Here is a 26,689-nt window from a genome sequence, read left to right as displayed (position 1 = left end):
TACATGTTTTAGATGTTTCCCTGCTCCAACACACCTGATTCAAACGAATGGTCGTTAACAGGCTTCTGCATAACTAGATAACGACCCATTCATTTGAATCAGGTGTGTTGGAGCAGGGAAACATCTAAAACGTGCAGGACAGGGGGTCCCTGAGGACCAGGGTTGAAGACTGTTTTAGAGGCAACATGCTTTTGGTGTTTGAGAAGAACGCCAGCGGTAGCTTCAAAGAAGTACATGTTTTTATTTCAATGGTCTGGTCATTGATGGACATAATACATTAATTGTTAGATATGCAAATGGTTACAAAAGTGAGAAACAATTTCAAGACAATCACATTAAGGTTCAACCATAGTATCTGTGTAATATCTGCATTCTTTTCTTGTTTTATTATCTGCTGACCTTTCACTTATATTACTCATTCCAAATAAAACACCTTTTTTTCAGTGTATTTAGGCAAACGATGGAATGTGACAGATCATTATTTTAATTACTACCACACATAGCAATTGGCTACTCAACAAAACATCACAGCCAGAGGCATTAAACAATGAATAACAACGGTCTGTGTATGGTCAGACAAACATGGTAGGAATGAAAAGTGAAGCACTCATGCAGTACAGCTCTGGAGTGGTCTGATACGGCATCTCTGTGGGACAGTGTGTCTCGGGCTGTAAACTGACCTTGTCACAGTCCAGGGCCAAGCTCTCTCTCAACATGGGTTTGGATTCCATCTAGCCCCTTATCTGCTACCCTCCTGTCTAAGACGAGGACATGAGAGTACCGCAGCTTGTGTTGGCACTGATGCTGGCTCTTGATGGAACACAAAACAGTGGCTATAGTGCGAAGCACTGAACAGGGAGCTCCAGTGGAACGTAGTTTCTCTGGCAGATGTGGACAAAAGCAGCTGCCAGCCTGCAGGGCCCTCTGATAGGGCCTGGGACAGACCCACAACAGCTCCTCTCACACACCCGTAGGAACTGGGCCGGGTCCACCTGAGAAGGAGGAGGAAACAAGGATGCGATACGATTATGAATGTGGGGGAATGTTAAATGAATGGGGCCATTCTTTTTTTTTCTTCTTTTTTTTAACCATTTTGACATCCTGGTTGAACATTCTGTTAGAACTGTGCACTTCTAGTCCATGATTATTTGCTGCACTTCCTAAATGCAGTTTTTATATGTCACTTTGGATAAAAATGTCTGTTTGATGAACAAATGAAAATGTAATGCGTGTGAGAGACTAGTGTACCACTCACCACTCTAAAGCATGAGCCCAGTGGAGAGTCAGGGGCGGAGAAGAGGAAACCACAGCTTACTGGGTCAGACGCCATTTTAGCACAGGGCTCTGCTAACGTCGGTTCACCACCACACTCTGGCCTCACCTGCAGACACAGATATACTTTTCAATACAAATGAAAGCACATGAAAGATAAACACACAGAGCATGTTCTAGAAATAGTCTTTGCCAACCTGCCAGCTGTGTACAAAGTCAGCAATGTTGTCAGCCTGCAATCCATCAGGAAAAGTTAAGTCATTTCCTGCTTCATTATCATTGGTTCCCAGGAGGCCAGAAGACACACCTGAAAAACACCAATTAATGTATTATTAGCTTTGCATTGATGCATGCAAATATCATAGATGAACTAAACACAGGATACATCGTTTTCTTACCATGTAACCAGCCATCTAAAGTTAAACTGCACACGCCAAGCAGTGGATCACATGACACTGACATTCCATCTTGATTGGATACTTCTACAAGGTTTGAGTCCTTCTTGATGACCAATCCGTTGTCACTGTAGGATGTTTGAATTCCGGGACAGTTGACCTTCACCTGCAGTGTTATTAGTTTAATCATGGATTGCCATTTTAGTGAAAAACAAAAATCTTTATTTTCATAAACATAAAAAATACTGTTAATCTATCTTTCTTTATTCTTATTTATGATACAATACTCCCTTGGATAAAAACCCTGACCTGTCCATTCTGATGAATGGTGGCGGTGCTGTTGTTGGACGCCACCACCAGGGTGTGCTGGAAGTCGTCTGTGTTCAGCAGCACAGTGAAAGAGCTGTCGTAGACATCGTGGGCTAGGAGGAGTGGGCACTGGGCTGGTAGTTCAAACAGGTGGCCATCAAACGTAACTACAAACTGGTCTGCCACCAGGAGAGCTTGATCTAATGAGGAGAGACAGTTGTGGAGTAAGAGAGAGAGAGGGGGAGAGAGAGAGAGGAATAGAAATACAATTAAGAAACACAGAAGGGAGAGAGAAAGACAAAGAACAGAAACAGAGCGAGAGAGAGATATCGGGAAAGAGAGAGAACAAAAACAGAGAGACCACGACATTGACAGAGAGAGACTGAATGACTGCTGAACGAGTCTTTCCAAGAGCCCATGCTCTTGAGAGGGCAGGCCTCACGTCCAAAGGGGCTGTCCATGATCCTCCTCTTGAGGCGGTAGAGCTCCGCGCCGGGCCTCATGGAGGAGAGGGCCTGCAGGGGCTTGAGGAGACCCTCCTCCAGCAGCACCTCCACCAGCCCGGCCTCCCCCACTCTGGACCAGGAGCCCCGCGGCAGGGGCACGGCCACGGTCACGGACACAGAGCATTGTCTGGGAGAGGGGGGTGGGGGTTGGGGGGACAGGCATGAGAAACTCACCGACGGGTGTTGTTGGGATCGAGGTCGAGGCAGGGTGGGTGAGACTGTACCTGGGGGAGAGTCTGTAGATGGAGGCTAGACGTCTCCTCAGACCGGCGAGAGAGGCTGCGAGTCTCCCCTCAACCCACTGGACACTCTGCTGGCTTACCTGACACACACACACAGAGGAAGGTTTTACAGGCACAATGATTACAAATAGATTTCATGTACCGTGCATCTCAGACCAGTAGCTCGACAGAACCAGCAGAGCTACCCACCAGGTCCAGACCCGTGCCCAGGGCGAGGAGACCCGTCTGGGCCAGCAGTCTGAGCTGATGGCTCTTCAGGACGGGGGACAGGAGCTCCACCAGTTTAGCTGTCCGCATCTCCACCGCCCCCCGCCATACAGCCTCCACCCTCTGGCCTGTCACATCATGGTACGCCCCTGCCAAAGTGGCCAGGGGTCCTGGGGGAGGAGGGACAGAGAGCTGACGGTTATCCGCCCCCCGTGCTCACATATGCACACAGATACACATAGAGGAACCCCTGAAATATCAACACTCCACCATGAAGACAGAGATGAGGTCAGTTCGGCCCAGTGTCCTGGCTGGGGAGCCTTACTCTTGAGCTCCTGCTGTCCCAGGCGAGAGATGTGCTCCAGCAGCACCAGCAGGCGTGGCAGGCTGTCGGCCAGGGCGCGGCGCAGGTGGCTGGAGCTCCAGACGGCCCACGCTCCTCCCTCCCTCTGGCCCAGCAGGGCCTCTGCTCTCTGGGTCAGCCTCAGGGGCACAGCACTCAGCTCCTGGAGCAACTTACTGGCTCTTGACTGGAGAGCCAAATTCAAGTAAAAAAATGATGCTGACCTCTTTCAGATTTTAAACACATAGCATCCCTCGATTGATAGTAGCAACTTAGATTTACATTACATACCGCAAATTTAATGTTACTTTCAGAAATCTCTATTGAGCGTGCAAATAACATTGGATAAAACAGTCGATTGTCCAGGACACCAGTGGTGAATACCTGCTGTCTGAACTCTACAAGGATATGATGTAACTTCTGAACTCTCTCCAGCAGCTTGATTCTCAACAGGGAGCCCAGATGGTGGACCTGAGTCTAGGGAGATGAATGGTAGAACCATCAGGCCTGCTCGAAAGCATTGCATTGTCAGAAGGGTCAGTCATTTTCTATTGGTTGTGATTCTCTTACCTCCACTTCCCATAGGTCGTCTGCACATCCCTTCGCCCTGAAAATCAGACTGTGATTGGCTATCCCTAGAGTGACAGCCGTGAGTGTCACTGGTTCGGCGCCGTCATCTCGTCTCAGGGCCTTAAGGGTTAATCTTCGCCGGCTCTCCACACACACAGCCAGTGAGATGTCTTCATCTGGGCCTTGAGCTACACACACACACACACACACACACACACACAGATTGCACAATTGGTTAGCATTCATTTTTTCATAAAGAAGATGTACTTGGATAAAACTACACTCGCCATTGTGGTATCCGGCTGCAGTCTGTAGACATCGGCCCTCTAGTGCCCCTTTCAGCCACACCTGCTCACTGCGGTCTAGTCTGGCCTGAATCTGGACCGCAGGGCCCTGGGGGGAGGAGAGGGCACTGCCCCCCACCTCTGCACTCCAGTTACCCACTGTGGACTGCAACACACACCCAGTCACAGAGCCACACACACACACGTTAATGGACCTACTTTGCTACCTGAACGAAACTCTATATCCTAGCCGTCCCTACCTCAGTGAACAGGGTGAGGTTGGTGGAGTGGGCGCTGGAGGAGTTGACGAGCCCCAGGGTGAAGCTGCAGTAGGCGGGCTGTCCAGTCACAGACAGGCGGGTTTGACTGTACAACAGCTCTGCCCCCACGTTCACTCTGTGGTCCCCAGACCAGGCTAGTGACTGGCAAATGACAATGACAATGACAAGCAGCCTTAACGAAGGACATACAGTCCAACCAGTGAAAATGCAAACGTCAGCCTTACAGGGTGTGGGGGGCACAGGTCCAGCTGGAGGTGGTGCTCTATCCTGTCCTTGAGGTTGGTGTGGACCTGGGCCAGGAGAGCGTGAGAGGAACAGGGGCCGGGGGACACTTTGTCAGCTCCGGCCTCCAGCCGGAGAGCGTGTGTTCCTCCAGGAACCCTCTGTAGAGACACAGATACAGGGACGTGCTGAATGGAAACGTGGAGATCCCTCACCTGAATGTTATATGAGTACTCGCTAGTCTGAAAGGTACATGATGCATGTCGGAATGTCACAGAGGGTTAATTACTTTACATCCTGATGGAGAACTTGGAAATAAAATGAAGCAGGAATGACCCCAACATGAGATGCAGTGTCACAGCTGATTTCCGACTGAAGAGGCTGACTGACTGAATTAGTACCTGATATTTCATGCCTTGTCTGACACTCCTGTCACCCCATTTCAGCACAGCATTCTGGGAATATGAGTTCCCCTCCCGGGCCACGGAGACACAGCCCTCAACGTTCACAGGCGAGGTGACCACTGCCTGATGGTCGAACACGCACACACAAATGCATACACACACACACACACACACACAAAGCAAATTAGGAACAACTGATGAAATGAAGAGGGCATGTATACAACTTAGCACTCCCTGTTTCTGTGGGGGACCGATCTGCTGTGTACCAGTCCAGGTGAGAAGAGGCCACAAGCCTGCCCTCTGCTGGAGTTGTTCTGCCACTGTCTGTTCAGGGTGAGGGAGACGTTCATGGGCACTCCATTGTCCCAGGAGAGATGCGTCTGGGTACACAGGACACACACGATGAAACGTGTGGTTGTACATGTGTGTGTGTGTGTGTCTGCGTTGGTGAGACAGTGTATCCATATTCCGGCTGGTGTGTACCTGCTGGGTGCTCCTCTGCTCCCTGGCAAAGCTGTGAGAGAGAGTGTGGAGGTGGAGTTGGGAGAGTGTGGAGATGAAGGGCTGCTTCAGCTCCAGTCTGGTCTCACTGGTCTCACTTGTACCATTCCACGAGCTCACAACCCTGACCTGAACGATGGACACACACTATCAGACACACACCATTTCCTGCTTCCTGGTATACTGTAGCTGGACCGGGGTGAGTCTGACCTGCTCCAGACGTCCGTGCCTGTTCCAGCCCAGCTGGACACTGTCCAGGCTGCCTTGGACAGAACGGACCAGTGTCACATCTAAACTGCTCCCCCGGGGAACATGGGCCATCTGGACTACGCGGGAAGAAAGATGTAGGATTATGTACAGTGCAAGGCAGTGTCACGGATTTCACTGTTGTTGGTTGGTGTAGAAACCCTGGTGGGGCACCCTGGTGGCTTGGTAGAGCACATGGCACATGGGCTGAGGTCTTACTGCAGGGGCCCGGGTTCAATTCAGGCCCTGGGGAAATTTCACCCCAAAAAGGGAGACCCTTGTGTATATCATGAGTGGTGGTGTACAGTAGTACCATTGAGAGAGTGATCTCCCAACTCCAGATGGGGAGGGGCAGAGTAGAGCCCTGCCACACGGACCTCCTGGCCTCCCCACACTGTCCCATGCTGCAGACGGTGGCTCCACTTCCCCTTTTCATACAGCGTCCTCACCGCCACCGTCCTGGGCTTCAGCTGGAGACGGACACACCAGAGGAGTGACCACTGGGCCTCATATGACAGTGGGTGCAACCAGTGAGCGGACTTGCCGGTGCCCTCTGGTGAAGTGGTAGGGGAGGCCGTACAGTACCTGTGGGAAGGAGTGGTTGAGCTCCACAGCTTGTCTGAAGCCCCCCTCCAGGACAGCTAACTCCACCAGTGCCCACAGCCTCCTGCTGCCTGAAGCCAGCTCCAGAAGTCCCCTCATACTGGAGCTGGACTGGTTCAACTAGCAACAACGGGAGAAGGAACGGTTCATTCCAGATGAAAGCGAATCTCCCTCATCTGTGAGAAACGACACGCATACTTGTCGGCTTACCTGAGATCTGGCATTGAGCTGAGCAGGCAGGTAGGGCTGCAGCTCTGGAATGTTCTGGACCACCTTCACCATTAACTCCTTACTAGACAAAAGCACATGTCAACGCACACTACATATTTTGTGTGCATGAACACGCATGTTCATATGTGTGTATGTGGGTGTTTGCATGTGTTTGTGTGCTTGTGTGTGTGTGTGTGTACCTGTCCTGTAGGTGATATCCTTGGACAATGAGGGCCAGAGAGGAGCTGAGCTCTGGGTTCACAGCCATAGAGCACCTCAGCTGAGAATCAGTCAGTCTACCCCAAGCTTCCACCTACACACACACACACAACCACACAAACACACACAAACACACAGGTTAAGATCTGATTCAGACCATGTACAATATATGTAGATACTGTACTGTGCGTGTGTGTGTGTGATGCCACCTGCAGAGCAGGGCTGGCCCGTCCCTGTACGCTGTGCAGCAGTGTGACTCGGGCCTCTCTAGACCCTCCATGGATCCCCCAGCCCCTCAGGTCCCCTGACACACGAAGCTGTCTGTCACCACAGCGGACGTCTGCCAGCACACTCTTAAGAGGCCCTGTGGAGGGACGAGAGTTCGAACACTAAGGAGTAGTGGAAGACAGAAGCGGGCCAAACCAGCATTTTGTTGTCATTCTTTCCATAAAAGCCCTACAGTGAACCTGTTAGCTGTGCAGTTAGGGTTGTGTCCACACTCTGCTGCCAGCCAGTTGGGAAAGAGGCAGGAGGAGTCAGAGAGAGAAGCATGGCCAGACGTCCATAAGCCAGACTAATGTTCAGGCTGGAGGCCAGCAGCTTGTGTCCGTCCAAGGAGAGGCGAGCCCTGGACCGCATCTGGGGCAGGGGCCCCCGTATGGAGCACAAGGCCTGGAGGAAAGGAGTGGAGACCAGATGATAAGGATTTTGAGTTTAATGTCACACCCTGAAACACACAGCACTATTTTTACAGCTGGAGAAATATCTGGGTTTACTTTGACTGATCCGTTCTGGTCTATAAGGGTGGCAAGCTGCCTGATCCACAACGAGGGCCAAGATGTTACCTCTATGGTCAGTGGCAGGCCTCTCTCCTGTAGCCAGCGCCAGCTATGCCACAAGTGTCCCTGGAGCTCCATGTTCAGGGGCAGGCCACTCACTTGGAGCCCCAGGCCTGCCTGTTGAGCTCCTAACTGGGACTGGAGGGTCAAGCTCTTTCCCCCCTCAGCACCGACCTCGAGCTGAACACACAGTACATTCCACTACAGTTACCAACAGATAAATCCGAGTTTTATTTGGAACTCCGTCTATAGGCCTCAGTAGAAGATCCAACCTGGATCCTGTTGTTCTCAGGAAACCCCCAGTTCCTCAGGTAGCTGACGGTGTGATTGAGGTAGCTCTTCATGCTTGCCATCCAAGCAGTCCTCTCTACGGTCAAGAACTCAGTTAACTGCAAAAAAATGTTTTTCAACAATAACATCCACTTTAACAAATGACTAAAGGAGAGCCGCAACACAAAGAGCATTACCCCACTTCAAAACCAATACTTCTGTCAGTCTGCATCACCCCTTACCTGTTGCCTTCCTACGCTGCAGTGGAGGAGTTGGTGGTAGGAGCCGTTGCCATGGTTTTCAGACAGCATTGCGATGGCAGCGTTGACGGGGAGCCCTGCCCTGGTCAGCGGGGGTACAGAGTGGTTGAGCTGAGCAGACATCTCCTGTTGTCCCTGACACACACACACAGAGAGACGGGGACATTGGTGCATGTGAACACCACAGTCTGTGTTCGGGGGGTTTGAACGTGGAAAGGAAGGTTTCCTCTCAACACACCACAAGGCCTGTGGGAGTAGCATTGTATGTAAGTACCTCACTCGTCCTCACTGCCATTGAAGCCTGCAGTTCCTTGTCATCCATCGCCATGGAGACCTGCGTCTCAATGACGGTCACGTTGACGACCAATGACCCAGAAGCTGTCATAGTACCAGGACTACCCCATTCCTATAAGGCAAGAACAGAGTGTAAATGAAAACATCGACTTTGTACTAACTGCATATAGAACTACATTATTGGGCCCACCTGTAGTGTAGTGCAGTTGTTGTGGTACACCAGCACCCCCTGCAGGCGATGGCCTGTCATCACAGTCCCAGAGGCTCCCACACCACACCGGCCCAGTTGCAGCTGAGCCTCTGTGTCGTAGCCCTGGGCTCCCGCCCTGCCCGTCACCAGCAGCCTGCCGTGGCCTGGTACGGTGCCGAGCACGGTCAGGTTGTGACTGAGCTTCCCCTCCAGCCTCAGCCCAGGCCTGGCCCCTGCAGTCAGGCTCAGGGAACCCCGCTCCCCTTCCACACCTGCATCCACTGCTGCCGTCCAGACGCTCTGGTCATCCTGCTCCACTGAACCGTTTAGATGGGCCTGGGTGGGGAGGCCGAGAGTCTGGGCAGGAGGAGGAGCGAACCGGGGGGGGGGGGGGGCGTAAGTAGTGGTTTGTGTAAGTTATGCTTTAACCCTTTGCAGGATAGTTTGATTTATTTAATAGGTAAACGGTACCTGTAGGAATGGGCATTCGGACTCAGTGGTCCATAACCACTTTGTCCTTCCTTTGGGCCCCGTGGTGCCTCTGGCTCTGATGTGACAGGGCCCAGCTTTGATCAGCAGGGCCCCAGTCTGGCCGACACCCCCCAGGGCCGACGCCTCCACGCTGGTCCTTAAGGGCAGGCCCCGGATCTGCAAGCTGGGAAAGGAGTGTGTGAGGGTCCCAGAGAGGCGAGGGGGCCTGCAGGACTGGCCCAGCTCCAGGGTCAGGTCATGGTGGTCGACCCTCAAGGCCGAGGATAGGGCCAGCTGGCAGGGGGCCACAGACAGGAGGCCTTGGAGAACCAGCGACTCAGGGAGGACAGTGTCCTGTGAAAACACATGCACGGAGGAGCAGCAGTGATAAATCCCAATAATCTATGATCTCTGTATATACAAATCTGAGTCTTTAATGACAATATTTAACATGCACTGTGTGTACAAATGAACAATAAACATGTTACATAAGTCAATTAAACATTTCTATGGTTCAGTCATTGACATTGTAACTTGAACAACATCAAACCCTCCCTATCCATTCTTCCAATTCTAACTCGACCCCCCCCCCCCCGACCTCAGATGGTAAACAAAGCAGACCCATAGGCCCAGCTGCATCCACACAGACCTGTCAATCACACAACCTTGCCTCAATCAGAGAGAGGGAGCTCTGCTGTTAAAACAAACATGACCCTGGTACCAGGCTTGCACTGGACAGAACACACATGGCCACACAATCTATGGAAGAATGTTCTAGATTGTCACTCATTAAAAATGAGGCTTGACGAGGTTTGGATTCGCTGTTGCAAAGGAGTGGAGTGTGTTCTCGTTTTATGTGGTGGAACACTTTCATCTAACTCATTACCAGGCTCAAACGTAAGACGTGGAATTCTGCTAGCCTTCCTATTCTTATGTCGGAGCGTCCAAAGATGTTCCACAACAGTTCGACGCAGAATATGGTCGATTAAATGATGACATCCTTCATACTGACATCCCTGAAATCTCCCTGGCCCTGTCTCTTGCTGTAATTTTGGTCGATAAGTATTTCCGTTTCAATTCTTAGCATTTTGGCTAACGCTTTAATATTAGAGACGTGATATGAGTTGAGAAGTTTATTTACATTTTGCCTCAGACCAATGCATTCTATTTGAAAATCTGCTTGTTTTCGCCAGAATTCTGCGCCAGCGTATTACGTTTGGGCCGACTCATTACTCACTGACACATCCAGGGTTAATTGGAAGGATATGGAGATAATTGTGATAACAGTTATACAAAGTGAGGATAAAAAGTGAGTTCTTCTCGAAGTTTACTTTTCCTCAGGCCTTACCTGCAGGGCTGGGCAGTAGTGGGTCACATTGACAAACCAGGTAGAGTGGTCTGTCTTTATTTCCGATCCACCTTTCTCCCCTGCGCTAGCCCGGGTGTAGCACAGGCCCAGCTCCAGCTCCAGCTCCACACCAGGGTGGCCCTCGGCTGAGAGAGCCAGGACTAGGGCACCGCGAGGGGGGACGCCCAGGGTTCGAAGGGCCCCGAGGGAATGCCGAGCGGAGCCTTTGAGGCTGAGGTGGGGATGGCAGGATGTGGCTAGGCTCAGGGCCCCCCGCTCCTCACCCCCAGCATGGAGGTGGGTGTCCAGACGGGTGAAGCAGCCGGCGTGGAGCAGAGAGGCATTCATGGAGAACTGAGGAGGGAGGAGAGTCTGTGGAGAAGCCAGAGACACAAGCTGTCACAAGCTGGGGTAAGGGATTGCATGTGATATACCATAAATAAAGTAAAAATGCATTCCTCCTTTCACTGATATAGAGTTAGTAACTGATTTGACATAGACAATTGTGTGAGAACTGTGGCTGCTTAAGGAGGAATGGAAGAAAATACTTTCATCTTCATTTCTTGAATGAACATTTCAGCACTCATTGATAAAGTAGTGTGATGAAGTAATGTGCGGCCTTGTGGCTGCAGCGTGTGAATGGCTTAGTGAATGTTTAGGAATGCGGAGGGTCATCTCAAGATGAGATGTCTCCCTTCCTCAGGCTGGGAAACATGTTCCAGGATGACCTTTGCCCCCATGTTTCCTGTCTGACCTTCAGGGAAACACAACGTTGACGGACAGTCAGACTCCAACTCCTCTTCTCTCCTTCTCCTTGTCCTTTACGAAGAGTCCCGTGGGCCAATACGGCACAGGCAGCACTCTCCAGCTCCACCTGGGCCTGGCTGGACCCCACTAACACACTTACAATGGCGTCCTCTGGTATCCCAGCGTCCTTCAGGGTGGCCAGGCTGTGCTGGAGGATGGCCCTGATGGAGAGGTGGGCGGCCCAGGCCGCGTTCACCTCCAGCTGGGCTGAACGCGAGTCCAGGGAGACCCTGGCACTGCCTGAGAGCGAGGCGTCCTGGAGCTGAGCTGACCCGTGTACGTCCACCTTTTCTGGGATGGTGGGGGAGAACGAGGCCCACTGGTGCTGGAGGGTCCATCCCAGCTCAGCTTTCTGCTTCTTCAGTACCAGGGAGAGCAGACAGTGCAAGGAGTCCTGGTTGTTTTGAAGACTCACAGAGCCCTTGAGTCCGTTTGTACCAGCCCTGCCTAGTACGGTCAGCGAGGTCCTGCTCTGACCAGCGGCAGCCCCATCCCACACCTTCACCCAGGCCACCCTGGTCAACCCCCCACACCTGGACGACACCACCAGACTGGAGCTGACGGAGTCCCACACCCCGCTGACGTCAGCCCAGAGGTGACACCGGCTCTCCACCCTCACCCGACCTCTGACCTCAGCCTTGTGTGAGACACTAGGGCTTCCGTACTGAACCAGCCCATGCCAGCCATACAGCCCAGCTGCTTCCAGCCTCAGTCCACCACTCAGGTCCCCCCTCCAGGGGCCTGCAGACAACCCAAGTCCCAGGGCCCACCTTGTAGGCCCAGGCCGGAGCAGAAGCCTGAGGCTAGAGTTGAAAGGCAGGCCCAGGGTGAACCGCAGAAGCCTGGAGGAGTGAGTGAGGTTAGCCCTGAGCTCAGTCTGACCTGTGGGGCTGTAGCAGCCTTTGGCCTGTGTATTGAGGTTAGAGGAAGCTAACGCCAGGCTGTAGCATAGCCTGCTGTGTGGTCTGTGGGAGCGAAAGGCTCGTACCTCCACGGGTCGGCCGGCCACGCTTCCTGAACACTGGGCCGAAAGGCGGTCTTCAGCAACGCCTCCTGTGCAGTTCATCTGTGAAAACACCACCCCCACCGGCGTGGTTTGTTTACCAAAGAGGGAGCAGGGGAAGGTCATGGAAGATATTTGAAGACACAGAGCTAAGCTCAGAAGAGTTGCACATCAGCTAGTTCTGGCTACTGTTACTTATGTGAAATGAAATGTTTCAAGCCCTCACCTGTAAGGAGGGTGGAACGAGGCCTTTGAGGAGCCTCAGCTGTTGCCATAGAGACAGCACTAGGTCAGCAGTGCTGTTGCTCCTACCACCCGCCACAAGGATGGCAACTTTTCTCTGATCTTCCACCTGAATGGACAACCCTGTACTCATTTCCTGGATCTCCATCTAGAAAATAAAAGGGTATGTGTCATGGTGGAATGAAGGAACAAATGCCCAACTAAGGGAAGAAAGGACTGAAGAAAGGAATAGGTGAAGAAGAGGATGAGGAAATGAACACCTGGTAGTGTCCGTTGGCCTGCACAGAGCTGGGAAGGCCTCTTTGAACCAAAGCCTTGATTTTGTGCTGTAGCCTGGAGTACAGCTCCCATCGTGGGGCAGCCAAGTCTCTCCTGCCCCCTTCAAACTCAGCAGTCAATGCCTGAGAACCAGCCTGTAACTCTGCCAACACAGCTAGTCTGCTCTCCTCCTGGGTCCAGCTCACCTGAGCACTGCTGTTACCTGGGATACCTATGGGCGTGGAGATAAATGATGTAATTCTGGAACGATGACAATCTTCTTTGTAGGAAGACTGTGTTATTTAAAAGTGTCTAATGAAAGACACAGAGACAGCAAGGAAGAGAGAGAGAGAGGGGGGGGGGGGGAGAGATGGAGAAAGGGAGAGAGAGAGAGAGTTACGGAGAGAGAAATAGGGAGAGAGGAAGAGAGAAAGATTCATCACCTGAAGCATGAAGCCAGGAGGAAGAGTGAGAGAGTTGGGCTCTGACTCTTCCTTGATCTCTCAGCTTGCGGTTGATGTTCAAACACAGTGACTCCTCCCCTGCACGGGCACACAGCCAATCGCGGGCTCCGTCAAGTTCATTTCCCAGCATTCCCTCCTCAGGCTCCTGGAAGTCTATGGGCGCCTCCTGGTGATTCAGCTCTACACTGTACACAGCCTCACCAACTCTCACTCGCAGCTGTCCTGCAACACACACACACAAAACTAAGTGCTTTCAACAATCAACATTTTCCCTGTTTTAATAAGAGGACAGTCACCTCTGTCAGCAGGAATATTACCTTCTGTGAGTGTGTCTGACTGCCCCAGGGCCCCGTCCAGCCCCAGAGCCGGGGGCAGAGCTGCGAGGCTGGGCAAGGAGTGCCTCAGGTCCCCAGAGACAGCCACCTGGAGCCCTGGGGTGTGCTCCAAGGAGCCTGTCACCTGAGCCAACATCTCCTCCCTGCCCTGCCTGTAGGAACCCAGCATGGAGAGCCTGGAGGGAGAGCAGAGGGATGAGCGGCATGATGAAACATGAACACATCGGACACGGTCACAAAGTCCATCCACTGGTCAGTGGATTGAAGCTAACTCGCTAAGGACTGCCCGCTCACCTGTGAGAGGAGATGTTGGCGGACACGTTCAGACACAGCTCAGCAGGGGTGGGCAGAAGACTCTGGGTCAGGTTCACGTGGAGTCCCAGGGCTGTGGTTTCCCTCTGGAGGGAGTGGAACAGCTGGGCCTCCAGCACGGCCCGGTCCTTCCCATCAGCCCTCACACTCAGAGCGCCGCTCGCCCTGTCGTTCAGACCAAACATCGCAGCCGTGGCCTGAGCCTGGAGACCAGATAGCAACCATCATTTAGTCAGCATGCATAGGAAAGCATGAACATAAACTTCAAAGGTATGTGTCACAGCATATAGCTAAGCACAGTGGCAACCAACCTCTAATGTTTTGGGGATCTTGGATTTGAAGGGATGACTGAGAGAAGAATACAGGCCGACTGTGTCTGATGACCCATTAAACTGTGCTGAAAACTGATGGGAGAAACAAACATTCTATTGATTCCACTGAAGCAGTGAGTCAAAGGTAAACAGTGCAGATGCACAGTGGTTGAACAGATCCTCTTACTTGGCACGACTGACGGCCTAGTCCTACTTTGCCTCTGGCCAGGTAATCAAACCCACTATTGATGTCCGTATTCCAGGACACATCTCCTTCAATTACCACAGACGAAGGGAGCTGCAGCTGGAAACACGCAGGCAAAACAACATTACCCACGCTCCTTTTATGCATGGGGATTGTCAGAATTCACCAAGCAGAGCCTCGTTTACCTGAAAAAGCTGGCTGAGCCTGGCCCTGACTCTAAGACCATGTTGGGCTGAGTCCGGGAGGCTGGACTGGACCAGACCCAGGAACGTCAGCTTGTCCTTCCTTCCCACTCGAACCCTACCCTGCACCTCTCGCTGGGTCTGCGAGGGAGGATGGAATATTGAAGAGATATTAGGATGTCTTTCAGTTTCCAAGCACTTCAATAGTGATTTAGTTCTTAGTACTTAGGTAATCCCTATCTGCTAGGGTTAGGGTTAGGACTAGCATCCCACCTGGTTGCTGGACACGGTGATGCAGACCTCTGAGTCAGCAGGAATGGTGTGAGAGGTGAATGGGTGAGTCAGGGAGGAGCAGACCTACAGATACAGGACACCCAGGATGAGGGGAGAGATTCAAAGTAAACACAAAGTGAGTGTAGTGTAATGATAACGTTGTTAGCTTACAAACGGGCGGGGTTGCTGGTACCCAAGGGTGAGGGTATGAATAGCCTCTCTGTTGCCAGGGAGACAGGCTTTGGACTCAAGGATATAGAGACCTTTGTGGAGATCTACTGTAAAGGTTTCCTGGATTTGCAGGCTTTGTAGAAAGTTCTGGAATGGCTGTCTGTAATAATAATCGTCATAATCGTTGTTATCATCATATCGTCCTCATTTCTGGTCGTATCATTGGCAAGGCAGGTTCAGATGAAAGGCAGACCTTAGGAGAAGCATGGCTCTCTTCTGATACATCCTTTTCTCCTTCAAGAGCTCCTCCACTCCTCCTTCAAACTCCAGCTCCATAGGTGGGCTCTTAGGCTCCGAGAAGACTACCTTCATCATCACCAGCCTCTTCCTCAGATTCTAAGGAACATTCCACACATGGCTCCATGAGCACACTGGCACATATTCTCCGACGCTAATATAGTGTAGCCTCCCACCTACCTTGTCCAGAGTGTTGAGGGCTGCAGTGAGGGTCAGGTTGTGCTTGCCATAGGTGGAGGCCATCTGCAGGGTCTGGCTGTGCTTGGTGGTCTCCAGAGAGAGGTCTCCCCTCAGGCCAGGGCTCCACAGCGAGCTCAGGGAGCAGGAGGCCTTGAGACCCTGCTTCCCCACCATGCCCCAGCCCCCTGCCTGGAAAGGGCACCCCCAGGAACACACACACACACACACAGCTGCTCAGTCACCCCATGCCATCTGCTGGTACGTCTACATCAGTGGTGTAGTGATACATTAGAGTGCATGCCCGCAAGGACATTTCCATATGCCAACTATATTGTACAGTGACCTGGGATAAAGGGGTCAATTGACTGTATGGGCACTAGTTCATACAAGACTACACCACTGGTCAACATCCCCACCTCACCATGTTGGGATGTGTCATGTTCTGTCTAAGGTGGGTGTATGTGTCTTGGGTGGATAGGTTTACAAACAGACCTTGCTGGTTCCCACAGACAGATCCAAAGCCTTGTACCCTTACTTTGAGGTATGTGACGGTGGGTGAGTAGAGGTGCAGGCGGGCCTCCCTCTCCTTGCTCCTGGCCGTGTAGAGCCCTTCCAGGGCCAGGCTGCGGATGGTCAGCCACTTGCGGGCCGTGAGCTCTGAGGTGAGCTGCAGGGTGTGTCGCTGGGGCTGGCTCAGCTTGTGGGTGGTGTAGATGTACAGCCAGGGTGTGTCCATGTTAAACGTACCTGCACAAGCAGCAGGCAGATATGCATTAGTGCACATGGCTGGCATAACCAAACATTCAGTGTACCATGGATCAATAACATTTGTTGTGAAATCGAGCATTTTTGTATTTATGTAGGATATACAGCTATGGGTTAAGACTTGGGTCTGGTGCTACCTTCCCATTTCCTCAACGTGGCTTTAGAGGCATCCTTCCAGTGTAGTCCAGCCACTAGGGGCATCTGGTCATTGTAGTTCACTTTGAGGTGTGTGCTGCTCTCTGCCCCCCTCTGCCTCAGGTGAGAGTGGAGCAGCTGGGTCTTGTAGTTCAGATGCTTCTCTGGGACCTGGAAGCTGAACTGGAGGAACAGACAGGGGGAGGATGGTGGTTAACAAGTGTTTGTTACTGCTGAATGAACAATACAGTATCATTCATTTAGACACATCATGATGTACTTCACTTTACAAAGTTAGGGAATACTGGCATACAGTAGAGACAGCTAGCAGTTAGTTGAGGTCTATAGCGGTATGGATTGTCTGTTACCTCTAGGGCGTAGCTGGTGAGAGTATGTCTCGACTGGTTCCTGAAGGACTGGCTGATAAGAAGTCTACGTTTGTTGTTGATCTCGTCCCAGTGTTTCCCGTAGCTAATATCCAGACTGGACCTGGTGTGGCTGGGACTTTCCTCATGCCTCAGCAGGACCTGGAGGTGCGGAGAGCCCGACAAGAACCAATCCATGACAAGAACATGTCTGTCTGCCTGCCACAAGTCATGTTGTCCCCAGCCCGCATCACGGAGGTCTTTCTCATGGAGGTTACCTTGTGGTTGAAAGGGGCCGTGTTGGAGCAGTAGAACTCGTGCTCGGCCCGGACGCTGTAGGTCTGGTTGGCGTCTCTGTCGGCCCTCAGGCTTTGGGAGGTGTAGCACTCCTGACGCAGGTGACGAGACTCTTCTGTGATGGAGGTCAAAGGTCAGCGAATGAAAAAAGGACATGGCATCCACCACACCACAGCTAGTGTTTCACACACCGAGCCTTTGTAGAGGTTGATCGATAATGGCATTTAAATTTGAATCTAGAGCCGTAGACAGGAGCTCCAGTCAGGGTGACACTGTGCTTGGCATGGTAGGTGTCCCTCACCGCGCAGGCCGTATTTGAGCCTCAACGCGGAGCTCCACCGTGGGCCCTTTTGTTCCATCAGTCCCAGGATCCTGCTGCCGACCACGCCAGGCAGCAAAAGCTCCGCCTCCACGGAATACTGCCTGCGTTCCTGATCCAGCCTTCGCTCCAACACCACTGTGGACATATAGTCCAAATCAGCCCAAGACTTTTGGAAACACTTGCAAACTTTTACACCATCAACTATTTCAACAACAGGGTAGTATCAAAACTGAAGGTGTATTATATCATTTGAGGAAGTATCAGTAATGAATCAATATGGCCCAATGATACCAGAGAAAGAAGCAGTTTCTTTGAAAACATTCTTCAGAGCAGCAGATAAGCTGGTCTTTCTGCCTAGGCCGCGAGTGACGTTAGCTGAGAGAATCATTGGACGTCCGTCAGGAGACATTTTGGCCTCCAGGTGATAACGCAGCCTCTGCTCCAATTGGACGGTCTGGGTGTCAATCAGTCCCTATTGGAGGGAAATGCATACTGGAGTAGCACCTACTACAAGAAAAGGTGGCTGATTCTTAGTGAGTTCTTAAATGAAATAGCAAAACCTTCCTACCATTATATAATAATGATGAACATTGTCTATGAGAAGATCCAGCTTTACGGTTTGCACGTTTCTCACTTGATCCAGTTGTCCTTCAGGAATCAACAACACTTATGTCATATATTTGCATTTGCATACCGATTTATTCAGCTGAAAAACACTTTAGTACGTTTCTCCAGAGCTACCTTGGATGTAGATGGTCTTCTGGGGGTGGGTCAGCTTGAGGACCAGCCTCTGGGGGCTGAGGCCCAGGTCCAGAGAGATGTCCCTAGGGATGGTGGACTGCGGGGTGGCCAGAAGGAGGTGGAGAGAGGCCTCTGTCGGAAGCCAGGAGCCCCTCTGGAACATGCAGCCCATGAGAAACAACATTACCATGGGATTCTCACAAGAAGTCAGACTGATATGAGTGTATCACTCAGGCCCATACCATAAAGGGTTGGATGGCCACCTACCTGATGGAGTAGAGAGTAGGAGGCCTCCAGAAGGTACTGGTGAAGACCCTTGTCCAGCTTCAGGAGTCTGAGAGAGAGGTGAGCAGGCCCAGGAGGGGGGAGACTAATCCCCATGGGAGATATGGGGTATGACATGTTGGAGCACAGCTGCCATCCCACCATCTTAGACCCTGGAAGGGACACACAAAGTGTCATGCACTGGAACTCTGTACACGATGATAAGATATGGCATGTGAGACCCAAACAGCTGTCACAGGTGACTAGTAGTGTTGAGCTGAATTAGGGGGTACCCCAATTCACAGGCTCATGGATTCTCAAACTTTGCTTTAAGGACCTTCACACAACTTTGCTTTTTTCCAATTTTAGAACGAGTTAACACATATTATCACAGTAATAAGTTGATTCCCTGCCACTATCTCAAACAGGCCTCCAGTTGGGGATGAGCATAGTGTCCCCAGCCTACAGTAGTTCAGTTGTGTCATCTATCTGCCAGTGGAGACTCACATGTCTTCGGCGGTGTACAGGTGGTCTTCTCCACCCGGCTCTTTGGACCTTTCATTTCCTCTCTATGGTCTCCATTAGTATGGAACAATCGGGAACTGTGCCATACAAGAATAAAACATATCTTCTTAAACAGGCTGATACATAAAATGCATTCTCCACAATCAAAGACCAGAAAGGAATAACGGAATCTCCCACCTATATGTGATGAGAAGTGCTTTGACTTCCACAGGTAGAACATGTCTCACCTTAGCGAGATGACCTCCATGAGGTCCTCAGGTGTGTTGAGGGTCACCCTGAGGCTCTGTCCATCCTGCAGGTGTACGCTACCGTCCAGGCTGCTGGAGGTCCTCAGCTCTGCCGCCCACTCCACCCCAGCCGCACCCAGGGCCCCCTCCACCCCCACCCTGGCTGAGAGGCCCACGTAGGCACTGTGTGCAGAGGCGGAGGTGAAACACTACAACATAAGCTAATATGTGAGGCTGTGTGCATCTGTGTTTGTCTCCTGTGTCTGTCTGTTGATGCATGAACTTTTGAGGCTGTGAATGAGAGCTGACAAAAACCTACTTAGGTTTGATGTAGCCCGCCAGGGAGAAGTGGGCGGGGTCTCTGTAGTTGGCGCTGCCCTTCACGCGCAGGGAGAGCAGGGAGGTCATGTTGATGGTAAGCCTGAGGGGTAAACCCGAGAGGGAGGGCAGAACCAGCTCCTCTGTCAGGAGCACTGCCCTGTGGTTGAGCTGCACCTCCTGGCCCTGGTCCACAGAAAGAGAAAGAGATAAAGAGAGAGAGAGAGAGAGAGAGAGAGAGAGAGAGAGATATTAACTATAGTAATATCGCCAACACAACTAGTTTGCTCTCCTCCTGGGTCCAGCTCACCTGAGCACTGCTGTTACCTGGGATACCTATGGGCGTGGTGATAAATGATGTAATTCTGGAACGATGACACAATCTTTTTGGTAGTCTGACATACCCTAGATAGATTGTATGATAGTGTTATGAAGTGTCAAATGAAAGACACAGAGACAGCAACGGAGAGAGAGAGAGAGAGAGAGAGAGAGAGAGACAGAGAGAGAGAGAGAGAGAGAGAGAGAGAGAGAGAGAGAGAGAGAGGGAGAGAGAGAGAGATATTAACTATAGTAATATCAACAACACAGCAAGTCTTCTCTCCTCCTGGGTCCAGCTCACCTGAGCACTGCTGTTACCTGGGATACCTATGGGCGTGGTGATAAATGATGTAATTCTGGAACGATGACACAATCTTTTTGGTAGTAAGACATACCCTAGATAGGTTGTATGATAGTGTTATGAAGTGTCAAATGAAAGAGACAGAGACAGGAAGGGAGAGAGAGAGAGAGAGAGAGAGAGAGAGAGAGAGAGAGAGAGAGAGAGAGAGAGAGAGAGAGAGAGAGAGAGAGAGAGAGAGAGAGAGAGAGAGAGAGAGAGAGAGAGAGAGAGAGAGAGAGAGAGAGAGAAAGAGAGAGAGGGAGGACAGTGCTGGTACTTCTATGGCAAATACATTTCAATATATTGAAATCTTTCAAACTGATCAATCTTACTTTTAGCAGCTTGACTCCCACCCCAGCCATATTGAGTGACAGCTGTTTTACTTGAGTGTAGAGGTCATCACAGGTTAACATGGTCAGCTCGTTACCAAACACCTTGACACTGACCCAACACCTGGGCCTGTCCTCCTCCGGCTTTCCTACGGCAAACTAAAACAAAGAGAGCCATGAACTAACTGAAGAAATGCACTGTACATTTTGAGATTATATTTTGAACTCACTATCATCCACTAAAACTGTGTTGTGTCTCCAGCCAGAAAGCACCAAAGAAACTAAGCGTCTCACCATTGTCCTGGCTTGGTGGAGGTAATGGTACATGCTGGATAAACAGTCTGTCCCTCCTTGGCTTTCTCTGTCATCTTCATCGCTTTTTTTCCTGTCTTCTATCTCTTCTTCATTTCCTTCTGCTGTTCTCCTCCTTCTCTTCCTCTCCTTGGTGTCGGCTTCCTCTCCATCAGGATTGGTGGGTTGTTGATCTGAAGAGGATGGCTGGTGACCGAAAATCCGCTTCAAAAACGGTTCAATGTTTTCAGCACGCAGGTCCACCTGTGAACGTCAGAGAGAACAAAGTTCCATAAATCCACATCACTATAATAATGAAATACTTTAGTCTTGAAACCATTACAGGAGCAGGAAATCTTCTGTTTCCTCACCTCCAGCAGGTTGCAGGCTCTCCCATGGACATAGACAGTCAGGTTAGCCATTGCAGAGCGGGGTACAAAAGACTTTGGAGAGAACACCAAGGATCCCTCAATGTTTGCAACTCCAAATCCTGGAAAACAAAGCCCACAAACCACAGAGAAATGTACTCTCTTGTCACTCCTACAACCATTACAAACAACGGCGCTAAAACAAATGGCCACCCTCTCTCGAACGACCTGTAGGTTGCATCTTGCATGTGTCCTTCGCTCTGATGGGTCCAGAGTACTCTGTTCATTCTTAAGTTTGTGCAAACTGAATAAATTATATTGAAACCGCCATTTTGACTATGTTCAAATCTACACAGTGCCACTAGAATTTTCTATGACACACGTCATCAGCCAACGGACCCAATATGGCCTCCATTACCTGAGTCGGCAGTATAGTCTGAATAAGAGGAGTATTTCCAAGGTTCTGCCTCAAAGTCTCTGGAGATGATGTCATCAGGAAGAACCTCCATCAGGGCTTGCTTCAGGGGGTCCTCGGTCCTCAAGATGTGGGTCAGGTGACTCCACACAAAGGAGCCCACTTGTTAGACACAACAAACAACTGTCACTTCCCTTCTGGTCATATGCATATTAAAATACAGAAACGATTGGACAATCCAATCCTTATTCATTTTGCTCCATATATGTTTGTCCACAGTAATAGGAGACCCCTGTGGGTGTTCTGCCTGACGTCTTCATAGGTCAGACCTTGGCTGGAGGTCTCCTTGATCAGGGTTCTCTTCACCACCTGCAGCACTTCCTGGTCAGGACAGTGCATGAGCTGCTGGTAGGCTGCCATCCTCACTTCCCCATCCTCCTGGAGGGAGCGGTACAGCTGCAGCAAGGGGCCCCTCTGGGGAGGAAACGGCTCTCAATCACAGGCACTCTCCTTCTAGTCTCCACCTCACCTCAAGGTCAAGTCAGTGTGTAGAAACGCCTTGCTGCCGCCGTTCACAGTAAGAAAAACAGACAAATCAACATTGTGTGGCCTCAGTTTTGGATCACAAACCGAGACAAGCGTCACTCACGTCAGCACGGCAGGGGATGCGTCTAAAGGCTTGGATAGCAGCCAGCCTCAGGTCCAGGGCTGCAGAGGGACTCTGAGCACAGCGGGCTAACTGGGGGGTGAGGGCTGAGGCAGCGAGGCCAGCGTTCCCCACTGCTTTCAATGCATAGAGCACCTGTTGGGAAGCATGTATGGAATCTATATGGAGTCCTCTTGTAAATTGGTGTCATCATGGCTGGTCCTCTATGATCATCGCCATCGTCATCAGTATCATCATCATCATTTCCACCACCATCTTTATCTTCAACACCATCATCAACATCCTGTTCCTCATAAGGGTTCCTTAGATACCTCTGTGAGCTGTGCTGGTTCCTCTGCTCCACAGCCTGTTTCCAGGATGTCCTCCAGGGTCAACAGGAAGCTGCGGACCTGGGGGATGTGACTGCAGGAGGACCTTAAGCACAGCAGGTGGACCAGTGAGGAACCAGCCAGCAGAGCCTTGGATCTCACCTCAGGGATATCCAACAGGGCCTGGGGGCAGAGACAGTTGTATCAAATAGCGTTGGTTTGAGATTTACATTTGATGAATTTAGCAGACGCTTTTATCCAAAGCAATGTACAAATAGTGCATGTAAAAAACCTACAGCAGCAGAACAAGGATCAGAGGTGCACAGATCTACAGTATTTCTACAGGTATCAAACACTTGATTTTGTTCCATCACTGTTTACAATGTCCTACATTGATGGAGTGGATGATTTGGGGTGTAGGGTGAGGGATGAGGCCCATGGTGGAGAGGTAGGAGTGGGCTTGGTCCTGCTCTATCTCCCGGTCCCTGATCAGGTCTGTCAGCAGCAAGATACACTCCTCTGAACCACAGGCGGGGAGGGCGTCCATGAGGGGCTGCCTGCCTCAACGTCATCAACACAACATATGAGATCATTGCACTTTCATACACAGTACTTGACCCATGTGTGTCAGGCATACAGTAATGACACAAGAACATCCTATGTGTACAGACATGCTGTGACAACTCATGTGGTTTACATGTCAACAACAGGCCCCAGTGGCTTCAGGCCTCTCAGTGGTTTCTGGGTAATGTGGTCTCTGGGAGGAGCTACAGATTGAAAGCTAGGAGTTGGCAGCTCTCCCACACACAGACTCCTCTTTGTCTGACCTGCGCCAGAGGGTTGTGTATTTTTCCCAGTAGGGACCAAGAACAAGCTTTCTAGAAGCCTCTTACCACCTCTGCTTTATCTAGGCTTGTATCATTTACATTCAACTCAATTCGGACTGCTCTATTTACATAGAGCAATAGAACTGAGGCAGTCTGTACAGGAGGTTGAAAACCAGAGTAAAGGGCTGAGAGAACACTGTGGAAGTTATAGAGAGAGACTGACCAGTCGTTGCGGCACTTAAAGGAGGCGTCCTGCCAGAGACCCTGGAGCTGAGCGAGGGACAGGTCTCTCAGCTGGAAGGCCAAATGCAGGAACAGCTCTGACAGCTACAGCGTGTACAAATAAAATACGACAGGGAAAGGGTCATTCTGATCACAAAGCAGAAGTATATTACACACAAGTGAGAAATTAGACAAAATGGAGAGAGAGAAAGAGAGAGTGGGAGACAGAGAGAGAGGCTGATGAATTGCCAGGTTGGCCTTTTAAGCGTGTCCCATTTAAACAGACTTTAAGGTGGGTTGCCAGATTGAGTTTGACTAAGCTCCTGTGTGAAAACTGAATTAAAAGCATCGGTTCATCTGGAAAATCCTCTGGGGAAGGTAAACCACGATGCGTAAACACAAGGAAGCAAACGTTGGTTTGGCAGGAGACACCTACTTAGGGAAACCCCTTTGCACATAGGAAACAGACTGGGTTTTTTCACTTAAATCTAGGGTACACAGGTCAATAGAATCCTCAAACTCTGATGTCACTGACCTATCTTGTGAATGCGCCTGAGAAGTAAGCAAATAACTAACACCGAAATGAAAAAGTACTTACTGATAAAACAGAACGTTTATTCCTCAACGTCTAGTTTAAGTGTATATATTAAAGCAGTCCGTCATGGACAGGTATTACGATGGAGCTAACCACATTGTGTACATGAAAGCAAGAACGATTCTGCATTTTTTGGGGAGTGTATAATGCTGTACCTGTCGTTGATCAGATGTGAGGCCACACAGCCTCCTCACGGTATCTGAGGCCTCCAACGATGTGGAGGCCCAGGCTCGGACGGGCCCCTGCGCCCCTTCCTCTTCAAACCGGAGGTCAGTCAGCACACCGGGTCCCAGGGTATCTGACAAGGTGGAGATGAAGGAGCATAAACAACCAAGTTACTGAGCCTTGTTTTTGGTTCGTAACTGTATATGCACAAGAACCATCATAAAAGACAGAAGTACTGAGTACAGTAGATGATGAAACAGTAGTAGTGACATAAGTATGAAATGCACAGGAGATATGCTTCTAAAAATGGCAATGTATATTTCCTCTGTAGTATGACAGCATAGTTATAACAAACGTGTAACAATGGTGACGATACTAGTCTCCTTTTTGACAACAGCACAGTAAACTCACAGAGCCATGCAGGATCAATGCTCAGCTCACCAGCACCTGAAGGTGTCCCTTCCTGCGCCCTGAGCAGGATGAGGGTGGACACTGTCTGGGTTTTCACCGCACCTGTCGACCCTGACAGTGTTCCTAGGGACACGACCTCTGTGCAGTTCACCTCCTCCAGGACTGTAAGCCCGTGGCGCTGGGTACACTGGAGCTTGGAGTCCACTGTCTGAACATGTGACAGGAACAGGACACAAAGTAAAACTGTGATCTATGTTACCAGGGGCCAGAATTTGGGGAATAGGATATAACATATTGACCGGTGACTTTTCACAACAAGTCTGTTCGATGTTGTCACTTAAAATGTCAGTAAGCCACTGTCTCAATGGTGGCTTTTCAATCCACAACCAGGAGAAGGAAAACAGGAACAGAATGTTGCTAAAGACCTTCTCCATGTCCGAGCACAGAAGATACGGAGGAACTTACTGTGTCATCTGTCAGAGTCGAGGAATGGGGCCAAAAGTCTGCCAGACGCTCCTGTTGGCACTGCTGGAGGTCTCTGGTCTTCAGCAGCACAGGCCCTCTCATCTCATACTTGCTGGAGCAGGTTCCGTACACATCGGTCTGACAAGATAGCACAACAAAAGCAACCTAGTGAACAGAGTAACCCTCTGTGCTATACAGCATGACATGTCAGGCAATAATGACAGAAAACAACGAGCCAATGGGATTACAGTAGGACTCATTTAAAGACTAATCGTGGTATTCAAGCTTCATCAAAAGGAAATACTGCACAGGACGCACTCTCATTCAAAAGATGGTTGGATCCTAACCTCCTTCACTGTCTCCTGCTTTATGTTAGTGCGGGAGGTCTGGAGCATGCTCAGTAGAGCTCTCTGGATATTGAGGGTCCACACCTGCTCCCCCTCCTGTGGACAAAGGGCTGTGACCTTTCCCTCCCGGAGAGAGAACTTGAGGCGACTCCTCTCCAGCGACTCCCTAGGAAACAAAAACACAAGCTGGGTCTCTCCCTAGACACCCAAGACCCCTGGACCCTTCACCTCTCATGGTGTTGTCTGATCTGAGTGTCACATTCATAGGAAAAACAGTTGGAACATTCCATAAGAATGTGGGGAAAAGATTTGGCTCCACAATAAAAGGCCGAGACCTCTTGACTGCAGCTTTACCTTAAACTCTTTAGCCGTTGTACTGAATGCTCCTTCTGTGGTGATATACGTTTTATCTGTGGATTCCTTATCTGGAAGGAGAACACGAAAGTTCATAACAAACGAACACTGACTTGAGCAGGCTGCTGTTTAAAGATAAGTCATTGGAAGATGCAAACTCTCACCTGCATTAATAAATGACAATTAGAGATCACGTCGATATCAACCACACAGTCTAAGGCCAGTCCATTTCTGCCCGAGTGAGAGCCTTCAAGGGTGGTGGTTATTGTAGTGCTGTATCTATAGGTGTACCTCACCCCTCTCTCGTAGGAGCTGTGAGAGGAGGCTAAAAATGGCATTGAAGGTATATTACGTTACACACATTATGTGCATACACTGTATTGGAAATATTGTATTGTCTTAGGAACAAGCAAGCAATGGGTAGGCCTATAACACATTTGTAACATTGTTACTCCTTAGATTTGTCCTCACCAACACAACTGGAATCACAGAGTTGTTGCTCCATCTGAAGGCAGTTACCTACTACATAATGCACACGTCAGAGAATAAATTACTAATGCGAACACTCAAAATAATTGTTTCATTTACATTCATTTTCATTTAGTGCTTCAGTGTTGATGTTGAAATACAAATTTAAAAAATCGTATTCAGAAAATAGCAGGCAGAAGGTTTAAAATTAAATAGATCAACTGAGAAATGTGAACAATATCTTACAGATGAGTACAAATTATATAAACAACTCACCATCCAGAATGAAAGCCATCGATATAAGGCAGAGACA

At 50.3% G+C, this 26,689-nt stretch overlaps 1 protein-coding gene across 1 annotated transcript; it reads right to left on the bottom strand.

Annotated features, from left to right (window-relative positions):
- Nucleotides 1-242: 242 nt before the first annotated feature.
- Nucleotides 243-26,433, bottom strand: apoltp (apolipoprotein lipid transfer particle homolog). The gene is made up of 72 exons (XM_084706539.1): nt 26,380-26,433; nt 26,073-26,233; nt 25,909-25,979; nt 25,555-25,720; nt 25,208-25,345; nt 24,773-24,950; nt 24,322-24,464; nt 23,573-23,676; nt 22,914-23,079; nt 22,526-22,705; nt 22,197-22,349; nt 21,877-22,021; nt 21,551-21,709; nt 21,136-21,254; nt 20,768-21,028; nt 20,477-20,632; nt 19,488-19,672; nt 19,169-19,351; nt 18,924-19,018; nt 18,420-18,589; nt 18,153-18,306; nt 17,980-18,059; nt 17,703-17,883; nt 17,391-17,546; nt 17,071-17,204; nt 16,796-16,954; nt 16,430-16,610; nt 16,063-16,274; nt 15,528-15,716; nt 15,304-15,446; nt 15,051-15,210; nt 14,880-14,963; nt 14,610-14,747; nt 14,407-14,523; nt 14,220-14,312; nt 13,891-14,111; nt 13,579-13,772; nt 13,241-13,483; nt 12,800-13,029; nt 12,523-12,687; nt 12,282-12,359; nt 10,487-10,858; nt 9,139-9,492; nt 8,668-9,024; nt 8,458-8,589; nt 8,166-8,318; nt 7,926-8,042; nt 7,660-7,833; nt 7,282-7,486; nt 7,024-7,178; nt 6,796-6,908; nt 6,596-6,677; nt 6,368-6,505; nt 6,096-6,252; nt 5,747-5,862; nt 5,519-5,665; nt 5,302-5,415; nt 5,033-5,158; nt 4,634-4,792; nt 4,389-4,550; nt 4,132-4,294; nt 3,845-4,032; nt 3,659-3,751; nt 3,257-3,461; nt 2,914-3,101; nt 2,707-2,804; nt 2,419-2,609; nt 1,977-2,176; nt 1,671-1,833; nt 1,470-1,579; nt 1,256-1,381; nt 243-992 (listed from the first exon to the last, which is right to left on the bottom strand). The coding sequence occupies exons 1-72, from the start codon at nt 26,411-26,413 to the stop codon at nt 834-836; spliced, it is 11,496 nt and encodes a 3,831-aa protein (XP_084562665.1). The 5' UTR covers nt 26,414-26,433; the 3' UTR covers nt 243-833.
- Between the last annotated feature and the right edge of the window lie 256 nt (nt 26,434-26,689).

Source organism: Hypomesus nipponensis, chromosome 10 (genome assembly GCF_054491055.1).
Source record: "Hypomesus nipponensis isolate SF chromosome 10, ASM5449105v1, whole genome shotgun sequence".
Classification (NCBI taxonomy): Eukaryota; Metazoa; Chordata; class Actinopteri; order Osmeriformes; family Osmeridae; genus Hypomesus; species Hypomesus nipponensis.
The sequence above is the reverse complement of the archived record's forward strand: the minus strand, read 5'-3'. Positions and strand labels throughout refer to the sequence as shown.